At 36.7% G+C, this 12,668-nt stretch overlaps 1 protein-coding gene across 1 annotated transcript; it reads right to left on the bottom strand.

Annotated features, from left to right (window-relative positions):
• Window positions 1-526: 526 nt before the first annotated feature.
• Window positions 527-2,501, bottom strand: LOC113781348 (UDP-glycosyltransferase 92A1-like). The gene has a single exon (XM_027327267.1). The coding sequence runs from the start codon at window positions 2,396-2,398 to the stop codon at window positions 746-748; it is 1,653 nt and encodes a 550-aa protein (XP_027183068.1). The 5' UTR covers window positions 2,399-2,501; the 3' UTR covers window positions 527-745.
• Window positions 2,502-12,668: the final 10,167 nt, after the last annotated feature.

The following is a 12,668-nucleotide window of genomic DNA, read 5'->3' as shown; positions in this document are numbered from 1 at the left end:
GCTTTTGGGTTGCCAGAGAAAACATCAATGAATCACGAGTTGGATTGTCTCTTGACTCTTTTGTTTGGATCACAAGCTGGATTGTCTCTGGTTTGGTTCCATTTAAGTGATCTAGGGTCAGATCATTTGATCGTAAATATGACTCGTCATTAGTTTTCTGGGTTTATCGCTGGTCTAGATTGCTATTTTCTAGAGGTTTTTGTTAAAAAAAAAAAAAAATACTGTAGAAGCTTGATAGATATAAAGATAAAAAAGTAATTGGAGGATGGATTTACCGAAAACGTAAAAATTTTTGGTGAAAAATGACAATCCAAACAAGAAGTGTACATTGCCTATGAAGAGCTCATAACCTAGGTTATATATTTCTCTTTTAATAATCATTTGACCGATATAATCAATTTTTCTCTTAAGTGCGCTTTATTCCTTTTTTTTTTTTTTCTTGAAACATTTCGTAAGAACGTCGTATATTTCTTTTTTCGGTTGCTTCTGCGTCATCTATACAAGCCTACAAATCAAGCCCGGAAAGTTATCAACCCGACGCCCCTCGGCGATATCAGATTGGGCATTTGTATAATTTCAATCGAGTACACAGCAGGGCCCTCAACCCAACACAAGGAAAAGACAGATAGCTGTGTGGCGGACAATTTGCAATACACTACTCTCTTGGCCAATCCATTATCAATCTGTCAAACCAATAGATATTACAAATGCTCATATGATCCCTCTCTTCATATCGATAATCTGCTTAATTCTTCTTGACTATAGCTTCAAGAAAGGACTTCAAAGCAGCCACTGAACTTGCTGGAAAACCATTCTTGAATCTGCTTCTTACCGCCACTGCTTGCTTGTGAACCTCTTTGTCATCCAGCAGAAGGTCAATACCTCGGATAATGCCATCCTTTTTGACCATTTCTTTTGGATCATCACCTGTCCGCAACATATGCCCCGCCTTCAAATGTTTTACGACCAATTTGGCATTATGAAATTGGTCACCCCTGATTGGCCAAGCCAAAATTGGGACTCCCCGGGCAATGGATTCCACTGTAGAATTCCAGCCACAATGAGACAAAAATCCACCAAGAGATGGATGGCTCAAAATTAGCAGCTGTGGTGCCCATCCATTTATCACCAATCCTCTGTCACCGACCTTCTCTTCCAACCCATGTGGATAGAAACCTTCTTCTTTAGTTTGAGAACGGGATTCATCACCCATAAAACCAGGTGGTGGACCGGCTCTTCCCGAATTCGGTTGAATCACCCATATAAACGGTCGGTTCAACTCCCCTAATGCATGGGCTAATTCCGCGTATTCCTCCAAGCTAGGCCCAACTTCACTACCAAATGACACGTAAATCACGGACTGATGTGGTTTTGAATCCATCCATTGAATCACCTGGTCTTCTGTGTAATTCGACTTCCGATTTGATCTAAATTCACCGTCATGTAAAATTGAACCGCTTGATTTCCAGTACTTTTCGGGCAAGAGCGGACCCACACCATAGACCGGTTTATCAATCTGATCTGCAAGATACTTGATAAACGGATGTTCCAGATCATTACATGTATTGAACAACAATGCGGACGAACCCTCCACCTCATCTAACCATCTCGGTCTACTCCCGGCCCCAGGAGGACCTAATTTCATCCCATTAGGTGGTCCATTCCCTCCATCTGGTCTGCCAAATCTCCTCCAACCCGGTGGTCCATTCGGTCCATCCATTGCTGGCCCACCTACATTTCCACCATGTCTATGTGGCCCATGATGCTCCTGCCTTTTAAGATCCGAATAACTCAGCTCCATGTCTTCCGGTAACCCATCAAACTTTCGGATCTCACCTGGTTTCATATCACGCACCTGAGCCTTCCAACCAGCATATTCCATAGCAGCAGAGCAAGCACCAGAAGTAAGAAAAGAAACTGTCGGTATCTCAAACTTCACAAAAAACTCTTTGCTCCAGCTCATCATCACATCAAGCACAGCACAAACGCGTCGGGTCTGACCCAACTCCCCACACTTTTGAGAAAGGTATGCTTCAAGTCCACTTCCCATTTGCTGATGGTGATGGCGAAGTGGGCCGGGTCCTGGCCCAAATCCGGGTCCGGGTCTCGATCCATCTAGCAGTTCAGGCAGTAATGCTGGTGGTGGTGGTGTTGTCATCTCCGATGGTGGCGGCAGCGGAGGATGCGGTGGAGATGATGAAGGTGAGTTGGGAATTTCAACCACTTCAACCAAAGAAAGTCCCCTGACAGAGGAGGGAACAGATGAAGATAGATGAGAAGGGATGATGAGGATGGCTTTGTAGTTATCAGATGAGAAATGCTTGCATAACTCCATGCATGGGAAAAGATGGCCTTGCCCAAAAAAAGGTACAACCAAAATTTCTCCTCTAGCTTCCATGTTAGCAACTTCCTCCAAATATGCTTATGTTAAATCTTCAACCTGCAAAGATTTCATATTGTTTTTGGGTATTTATAGAACACAAGGAGGACACGGAAACTTGAAGCCAAAGCAAAGGATAACAAATTTTAGGATTTATACGTTTATGAACAGTTAGTGTACTTAGGTTTGACTGTTTGGTTGGAAAAGGATGCAACGTTAGTGTAGTATTTTGGAGGATTTATCGTTACGTTTTAGCAAAAAAAATGGACAGTGACAAGCATATACATACATGTGTCAACTGTGAACAGGCGATTGATATAGTAGTAATTTATATAGATTACGAATTAGATTAAAATTAACACGGCAACGGCACTGCTTTTACATTTTTCAATGGCTGGGGATGTTGATAATTTGATATTTTTCTTTTTTGAAAGAAAAGGAAGATAAAGGGAGGTAATCAGATAAAAGTTGCCCTTAAGGCTTGTGGATAATTTTTTCTGTTGTAAACAATTAAAACCCCATTTGAAATGGAATTTTTTATATACACTGATACTGTATACATTATCACTGTTAAATTCATGACACATATGTAAAAGTTGGATTTCAAATTCAAATTTTGCATAGTTGTCATTCATTCAAAACTAACAATAAATATACTATTAATGTAGGAAAGATTAATCTTTTTTTTGTTGAGAAAAAAATATGACTATATTAGCGGATAATTGAAATCCAAATAGCAATTAGTCCTTATATTTTAGACCATGATTTATCACAATTTCAAGAAAGCTCACGCGTGCACGTGCTCTATTTTAGTTTCCAAGCTACCAGTCCAATAAGTTGGGAGACTTTGCGTTGCTTGGATGATCCAGGACAATCCCAGAGTCTTAGTTGCTAAGCAAAAACCGGCACGGACAAGATCCAAATTGAATTGACATTGGTCGGTGTCGGGAATTCACGTGAGCAATACACCGCTAAGTAATAGCACAACGGAAACTTGGGTAAGCACACACGTCATGAGTGAAGGGGTGAGGGCCAAGGCAACTGATTGTTTTTCAGTCAACGCGTCCACACAATCTTGCATTTGCAGCATTCAAAAGATGTCCGGCAACTTTCATCAACTGTAATGAAGGAGCTTCAAACCAACCTGTCTCACACAAGTTGGCCGCTAAAAGGGTTTTAAAATCGTATTTTGAGTCACAAGTCGAAGTTTTTAAACCCCACGTTTTAATGTGTCAGAGTATTCATTTAATCTAGATGAGTTTATCTTTCCTTTAACTTCTTATACAACTTAATTGGATTCTCTTTCTCTTTAGAATAGGATAGTATAAATGTCGTCGACCGTTGAAGAAAAGAAACAATGAAGGAGAATCAAATTTTCCTTTATTAAATAGTGATATCATGGAGTGGGGTGGCAACCTTTATCTCGTCGTGTTAAAGTATGGTTTAGAATCTGATAGGATGACTAATTAACCATTATATTGGAAATTTCAAGTCACAAGATTTTGCCTTGGCTCGATGATTGATAGGAATAACACCTAAAATACTCAATATTATGATATTTGCATTCCCAAATAAGCCAATTATACTCCATGGTGGCATTTTACTGAGTAAGTTGATTGGACCGTGAGAGAAGCAGATATATCTGTGTAGTGTTTGGATAGGATATTATTTGAAATAATTATTATAATATTTTCTGTGATGTGGTGTATGTAAAATAAAAAAATAATTGTGAACATAAAAGAGTGGGTTGAAAAATATGTTTATAAATGTAAGCAAAACAATATTTGAGATAATTTTATATCAAAACACACCTATTATAACTCACTTTTTTTTTTTTTTTTTTTTGTGTTTAAGTGAAACTTGTTACGATTGGAATTGAAGTCGTAGACTGAAAAAGTGGCATTAGATTGGACCAAAAGGGTACCAAGCGGGATGCCCGGCAATTTTGTGGACTCCTGGGCTCAGTGATTTGAACTGTGTACAATGACCTTTTTCAAAAGACTGAAAAAATGAAAGATTGTTACAGTAACTTTTTTTTTTTTCAAAAGATTGTTAGTAGTTTGAATCTGTATTGCCAAAAAGGAAAGAAATTCACACATGGCATGATTTTACATTCCATTTTTAATTTTTAATATGGACAATAAAACCAATACCATATCAATTAGACGTAGAAATCAATTAACAAAATCTTATTCATTTGAGGTCTAAATTATGCTCCCTTCTGCTTTTCCATTCCTGTTTGACGCAAATTTAACTTAAAATGAAATTAATTAATGTAAAAAAAGTTGCCTTGCATGTACAGACACTTGAACAGTCCCTCTCTGTTTTACGTTTTGCCCTTTTATAACTAGATAAAGGGGAATGAATAATCCAAGCTTAAGCATAATAAGTTGCTTCCAAGCTCATTAGACTTTCAGTATGAGTTACCACTGACTGAAACAATTGATAGTAAAACTTCATACTCAGCTTATTTCAAAAGCCAACTTGAATATCATGAGAATGGCTTTGTAGTTATGAGATGAGAAATGCTTGCATAACTCCATGCATGGGAAAAAAATTGCCTTGCCCAAAAAATGGTACAGCCAAAATTTCTCCTCTAGCTTCCATTGTAGCAACTTCCTCCAAATATGCTTATGTTAAATCTTCTATCTGCATTGGGTTTCAAATTGTTTTTGGGCAGTTAGAAAAGGGACATCCTAAGGTGTCCTAAGGTGTTTGGTTGGAAAAAGACGCAGTAATTTAGAAGATTTATCGGTACGTTTGCGTGCAAACGGACAGCGACAAACGTATACACACAAATGTCATCTGTGAACAGGGGATATTGATATATTAGATTACAGATAGAATAGAATCAACTCGAGAATACGATGTGGTTTAAGTGATTAAAAGTTTCTTTGCTTATATCCTCAGAGTAAATATTATATACACTGACAGTGTATACACTATTATCGTTAGATCCATGACAAATATGCAAATGTTAAATTTCAAATTCAAATTTTGCATAGTTATCATTCATCTAATGCTAACAGTATATAAACTGTCAGTGTAAAAAAAATTAGTTTATATAATAATCCCTCTTTTATTAAATCAATAGAGTTCATAATCAGGTACGTATGTTACCCTCTTCTCTTTTTATTTTTTAAATTTATCACTTTAAAAAAGTGATAGTGTTATGCGGGACATTTTATTGTCACTAATGTCAACATAGGTGTGCACCCCTTTTTATTTTTCCATGGCTAGGGATGTTGATAATGTGAACTTTTTTTTTTTTTTTTTTTTTAAAGAAAGTTGGATAAAGGGAGGTAAAAATTTCTCTTAAGGCTTATGGAAAATTTCTCCTGTTGTAGAAAATTAAAAACCCGTTTGAAAATAGAAAAATTTTCTATTAAGAAAAACACAGAAGTCCAGACAGCCATTAGTCATTATACTTTGGACCGTGGTTTATCATACATTTACAGCTCTCTATTTTTGGTTTTCAAGCAGTCAGTCCAATATTATTGGGAGACTTCGCCTTTCTTGGATACAAGACAATCCGAGAGTCTTAGGCCTCAAGTGGATTGCTATTTTTTAAAGAAAATTTTTAAAATTTTTCCTGAATACATTTTTTAATCATATATATCAAATTGTTACAATACAATTTTTGCAAAAACTCTAAAAAATAGCAATTAAAACGACACCTTAGTTGGGAAGCAAAAATTGACACAGAGGGGATCCAAATTAAATTGGCATTAGTCGTTGTAGGGTATTCACATATGCTACACACAGCTAAGTAATAAAACAATGGAAGGTTGGGTAAGCACACACGTCATGAGTAAAGGAGTGAGGGCAAGGGAAATGATGATAGTTTTTTGGTCAACAGGATCTATACACAATCTTGCACTTGCAGCATTCAATTGAGACAAAGATGTCCGGCAACAACTTTGATAAAAAAAACTGTGTTCAAGAAGGATCAAAGTTTTCTTTGTAGAATAGGATATCATGGTTTGGAGTGACAAGTATACCTTTTCTTGTTAAGTATGGTTTAGAATCTGATAGGATTACTGATTAACCATATTATAGGAAATTTCAAAGTCACGAGATTTGGCATTGGCTTGATGATTGATATGAATAACAGCTAACAAGTACGACTTTCAATTGGGCTTTATGAGTCGAGTTTTGGCAAAACCTCACAAAAGAAAAAAGATTTTCGAAATTTTGAATTTCGGGTTTTAAACTTATATTCTAATGTTCATATTCAACTCACAAATATATTAGGGTTTCGGGTCTGTATTAGGTTTAGTCCAAGTTCACAATTAATACATAATTATATATGTTATATGTTTCATTTTTGTATTATTATATAATCATGTACAACATTAATTTGTTACATTACAATATGTATAGTTATAGATTTTATGCATTATTTTATAAATTTTATACATACATATGAATTTTATACAGCCCTACTAACAAACGCAATATTTTCGACCAAAATGGTGCCAGGTGGGCTAGCAATTTTGTGTAATCTGGATTTTGGATTCAGTTTTTTTTTTAATAGTTTCAACAGGAGGGTTCGAATGCAAAACTTCTTATTTACACTCTTTCTTTTGGAACCATCCAACTCATCCCTCCTCTCCCCACCTCTGAGACTCTTTTTTTTTTTTTTGTAATAAAATGTGTAGGTGGGAGGGTTTAAATCTGGAACCTCTTACTTACACTTCTTCTCTTCGAATCACCCAACTCATCTCTCCTCTAAGAACTCACTTATTTGATTAAGTGTACAATAACATATTTAATATATTTTTGGTAATTCAAATATATAATTCCAAAAGTTTGCTTTGCATGTATAAACACTAAAGAGTCACTTTGTGTGTGTTTTTGTTTTTAGTTTTAATAGGTAGAGTTACGACTTAATGAAACAACTGGTAGTACAACTTCATACTGAATTAAATCTGAAGAAGAATAAAATCCATTTATTCGACAACCGAAATTGACCCAAGGTCCATACTCAGCTTATTTCAAAAGCTCTGAAATAACTTTCTTTTTCATGCATTCTAAAGCAAAATACCTATTTAATTTAGAGTAATTTTATATACACTGATTATGTATATACTTTCACTGTTTGATTCATAACATATCTAATTAAGGCACAGTTTGGCTAATGAAATCTCTTAAAGCTTTAAAACAAGCCAGAGAGCTAGCAGGGAAACCATGCTTAAAAACTTTGTTGCGTAGTGCTTTTGCTCTCTCATGAAATTCTTCATCACTCATTAGTTCAATTATATCATCTTTTGTTGTAATAATTTCAGTGGCCTCATCATCTTCTTGTATTTTATTAAACTAAACTACAACTACACCGCCCTAAGTTTCATTTAGGTCAGAGGTCCCTCTAGCCAATTTGAAGAGGCAAATCCACAAGAAATGTGGCATGACATTTATTTATGAATTAATGAATTAATCTTTCGTTCACTGTAAGTATATTTATTGACGGGCTAAAGAAAATAAGAAATCTTCAATGCCGACATTATAATGTTCAAGTTTGAATGGATTATTTAAAAAAACTTAAAATATAATAAGAATTCAGCTTGATTATTAATCAAGCAAAACTTAAACAAGAATTTACTAGAGTTGATCTTAAAATGTATTCCACTATAAATTTTTGGTTTAGACTTTGTTTGGTTAGTTTAAAGATACATTTTAAACAGATTCGAATCAAGCCAAACTCGTGGTCGTCTGCTTAATGCTTATCAAGACAGAACTGAAAAATTCATAGCAAGAAAATGACTTAACATAGGAAATATCAGCAAAAGACTTATCATACAGTTGAACAATAAAGGTATTTGCCAGTAATTTTCAACTAAACTTTGTTCAATAAAATTCGTAAAAGCATCAAATGCAAAATTGGAGCTACTTGGAAAACCATAACAAAATTTAGAACAAAGAATTGCTGCATTTTTTTGAACCTCTTGATCACTCATAATCGTCACCATGCCCATTAATTTTGCGTTCAAAATTTGATCGCCCCTAACGGGCCATGCCAATATGGGCACCCCTATGCAGACGGCCTCAACTGTTAATTTCCACCCACAATGTGATAAAATTCCACCTATTGATGGCTGGCTTAATATCAATAATTGGGGTGCCCATCCCCTTATGATCAAGCCCCTGTCACCAAATTTGCCTTCCACATTTGGGTGGCTTGAACTCGACCCGGATCGAATGACCCAAATGAAAGAGTGGGTCAACTTTTCTAAAGCCCATGCTAACAGGGTACATTCCGTTTCCGTACGATCCACTTCACCACCAAAGGCTACATATAGGACGGATTTGCTCGATTTTGTAACCAACCATTGCACTACTAGCTCTTCACTACAGTTGCTTTGGTGCTTGGGCTGTCTAATTTGGGTTTCACCAATGTTTTCAAACCCGGACCGTCAATCGAACCGGTGAGGTGAAAGGGTCGAGGTTCAACCGGTCGGACCGGTTCAACCGGGGTTCAATAAATAAATAAATAAATAATATATATATATATATATAGACACACACACCTATGCATAGAATAAGATATAAATGCTGAACCACAATAAATATAAGAGCAATATCCAACAATTAACACACACAATTAACATAGTTATGAAACTTACATGTCCAATTGTCTAAAGATTAAAATTAACAAAAAACAATACAAGTCTAGAAAACAATCAAAAGGTCCAAACGAGTCCAATTTCTGAAGCTTCTATAATCTTCTTCATAATTCTGGGACAACAAAGCTTCAAAAAAAGCCATCTTGACAAGTCATCATCATCCAAGACCATTATATGAATCACTGACAAGTGATAAAAGTATAAAATCATATTTAAAGACAATGAAACAACCGTTTAGCACGAGTGAAGTTAATTCCCTAAGCCTTGTGCATTTCTTGAGGGTGTTAAGTATCTTCACGATAACTGGGTTTTGCACAGAGATTTAAAGACATCAAATATACTTTTAAATAATAGCACAGAGATTTAAAGACATCAAATATACTTTTAAATAATAGCACAGAGATTTAAAGATTGGGGGCAATAGCGATAGAGAATGAAAATAAAATTTGGATCAATGAACAGGATGCTCTGTCTAGTTTTAATTTTCTTTAGACAAAAATTTTCCTACTTTTTACTAGTTAATTAGTTAGCATGTGATGTGAGTTGCTATTCCTTGTTGCTTAAAGTTAATTACTGTTTTGCCTCTTTATTTCGAAATTTAATTTAACTAAACTATTATTAGACGTGACTAAATTGTATCAGTAATAGAGAAAAAATTTTCAAATGTCCTAAATCTGCTTCAAATTGGATACATTGACAACTAGATTTACTCTTGCGAAAACTTTAGGGACTAAACTGCACATATGCTAAGTAATATTGAGAGCTAAATTTATTTTTACTAAAATTTTAAGGACTAAAATCGCACAATAATTGAATATTTAGGAATTGAACTGCATATTTTTTTCTATTAAATTATCACTCCGTTAGTATTTCTTGTAAGCGAATCGGCAGCTCGCCATTTGATCAAGTCTTGAAAAGTCATTGAATATGAAATCACCAGCCCGTGCCGCAATAGGGCCTATTACCAGGATTGTCTATATTCTTTGCGGCAGACTTGTTTCAAGGAATTACAGACTAATTGCTGCTGCCTTCTCTTTCTTTTCTTTATACATTCCCCTGTGAAATGGACAACTTTTTTGTTTGAAGAAAGATGCAGGGTGACAGCAATATATTATTATATGCCCGTGTGAACAATAGTACTTTTACGCAGTTCTCCACATACCAATTTGTATTGAAAAAAGAAGATAGAAGCGCAGCAGGTGTATGAAGTAAAATACCTGAGACAGGGTTGCGAGAAAAGCTGATGAAGATGGTGTGAAGTGTGAACGAGTTTGGAATTCCTCCGCCTGCACTACCTCAATTCACTTCCACAATTTTTTTTGGCTTAGAATCGCAGCAGCAGGCGGAAAAACTTCAGCCTGCACCACCTCAATTCACTTCCACAATTTTTTTTGGCTTAGAATCGCACCAGTTGCACCGCAGCTGCACCACCTCAATCACCCTGCTCAGCCGCACCTTCAGCCCACAGTCGACAACGAGCGCCGCCAACCAGTGGTCATCTACGCCGTTTCCCCAAAAGTGATCCACACCACACTTTGGAGAAGGGATTAGAGTTAAGCCATTAAGGGGAGAAGGAATTAGAGATGACAGGCAAGACCAGGAAGACCGAAGCGGCGAAGTGAGAGAGGAACCAGGAGGAACCAGGAACGGCAGGAAGACCGAAGCGGCGAAGTGAAGTGCGAAGAGGAAGACTGGAGCGAAGTTCAGCGAACTAGCGAAGTGCCGAAGTGAAGAAATGAAGAATGAAGATTAGGGTTCGGTCAAAATTGAAGTTTTTGTCAATTTTGACTCAAAAATTGGAAAACCGCGGTTCACGGTCCGACCCGATTTTGAAGATTTGAACGGTTTTTTACGGTTTTGACCGGTTTTTTATAAAAGTCAACATAAGCTATAGACCGGACCGGACACATGGCCGGGTCGCGGTCGAACCGGTCGACCCGCCGGTCCGGTCCGGATTTAAAAACATTGGGTTTCACTAATTAATGACTTGGGTGGCACTCAAAATTTCTCATGCAGGAATGGCCCCACGGCAAATGTCAGTTGGCATGGCCGTTTGATTAGCCACGTAATCGATAAATGGATGCTTTAGATCATCACACGTGTTGAACATCAAAGCAATTGAACCTTTTATTAATGGCATCCACGGTGGTTGATCACCCCGTCTAGGTGGACAACCAGTACATGGAACCCGTTTAGAATGGCGTGTGAAATCGGAGTATGTATGATGCATAACCTCTAGTAAGTCAGGGATGGTGTGCACCTCACCCCGACTACCTGCTTTAGCTTGGGATTTCCGCGCCCTACTCCATGACAGCTGCACACATGCCGAAAATAAAGAAGTTGACCATAGGGACATTATGCTCCCAAATAATGTATTTGATCCAGTCCATTGGAAAGTCGATTATGGCGCACACTAGATGGGCTGAATCTGGGCCAGTGGACCTACTACTCAAGTGGGCCTCAAGGTCCAGGCCCACTTGCTCTTGGGCCATGTTGTGTCTAGAGAAGGGTCGGCTGTGATGAGGAGGGGGTGGTGGTTGAAGGAGGAGGGAGCGGAGGAGGAGAGGTTGGAAGGGAGTACAAGGGTGGCCTTGAAGTTTCTAGAGGAGAGGTGTTTGTATGGTTCTATGCAAGGGAAAAGGTGACCACAACCAGAAAATGTAACAATAAAAATCTCTTTAGTTGTTGTCATGCGTTTAGATTGGTTCTGATATTTGAGAGTCGTGAGAGCTTTAGCACTGAATGCAGAAAGGAATTTGTAAAGAATGGTGAATGATGCCTCAGAGGATGTGAACAATGAAGAATATCAAACTTGGAGATAAGATATTAAGATGTGTAGGCCATCATGAGGCCAAAATAAATTGCATATTGAGGAATAGGATACTTATTGAATCTTGCCACTAGTGTGGGTGTAAACGAATCTAAATAAATCAAATATTCTTATATTTAAGTTCGGTTGATTATTTTGTTTAATTTAATTTGTTTATTTCTCGAGCCAAATTCAAACAAACTTTTATTGAGTTTGAGATCGAGTAATTTGAATATTTTATATGTAAAATTTTACTTTTATGCTAATCGAGTTGAACTCAAAAGTTTATAAAATAAAAAATACTGTCTCAATTTGATTTGATTAGTTAGTGAATCAAATTCAAACAAACTCGTAATTGAGCAGAACTCGATTTGAGTATCGAGCAGCTTGATTCGCTTTTCAATCCTAGCCACTTGCTCCTCCTCAATGTCAAAATGTTAAATAACAAGATGGTAACCAAAAAAAAATAAAAATCACACCATTCCTAGACAGTAAATCAGATAAATGGAGGCACACACACACATAGGGTAGCTGTAACAAAAAATTATTTGGGGCCTAACAACATGCAATAAAGTTTTCCATGAAAATATTAGGGTAGCTGTAATAAATTGATCTAGGTTCTACTAATTTTATTTATTTTTTTTAGTTGCTTCCGTCCTAAACCGCTTTGGGTTGCCAGAGAAAACATCAATGAATCACGAGTTGGATTGTCTCTTGACTCTTTTGTTTGGATCACAAGCTGGATTGTCTCTGGTTTGGTTCTATTTAAGTGATTCAGTGTCAGATCATTTGACCATAAATATGACTCGTCATTAGTATTTTGGGTTTATTGCTAGTTTAGATTGCTATTTTCTAG

This window comes from Coffea eugenioides, chromosome 8 (assembly GCF_003713205.1).
Source record: "Coffea eugenioides isolate CCC68of chromosome 8, Ceug_1.0, whole genome shotgun sequence".
Classification (NCBI taxonomy): domain Eukaryota; kingdom Viridiplantae; phylum Streptophyta; class Magnoliopsida; order Gentianales; family Rubiaceae; genus Coffea; species Coffea eugenioides.
Note: the sequence above shows the minus strand (reverse complement) of the source record. Positions and strands in the feature narration are given on the sequence as shown.

Coding starts and splice junctions, on each gene's coding strand:
- LOC113781348 (XM_027327267.1), bottom strand. CDS start 2,398: ATGGAAGCTAGAGGAGAAATTTTGGTTGTACCTTTTTTTGGGCAAGGC.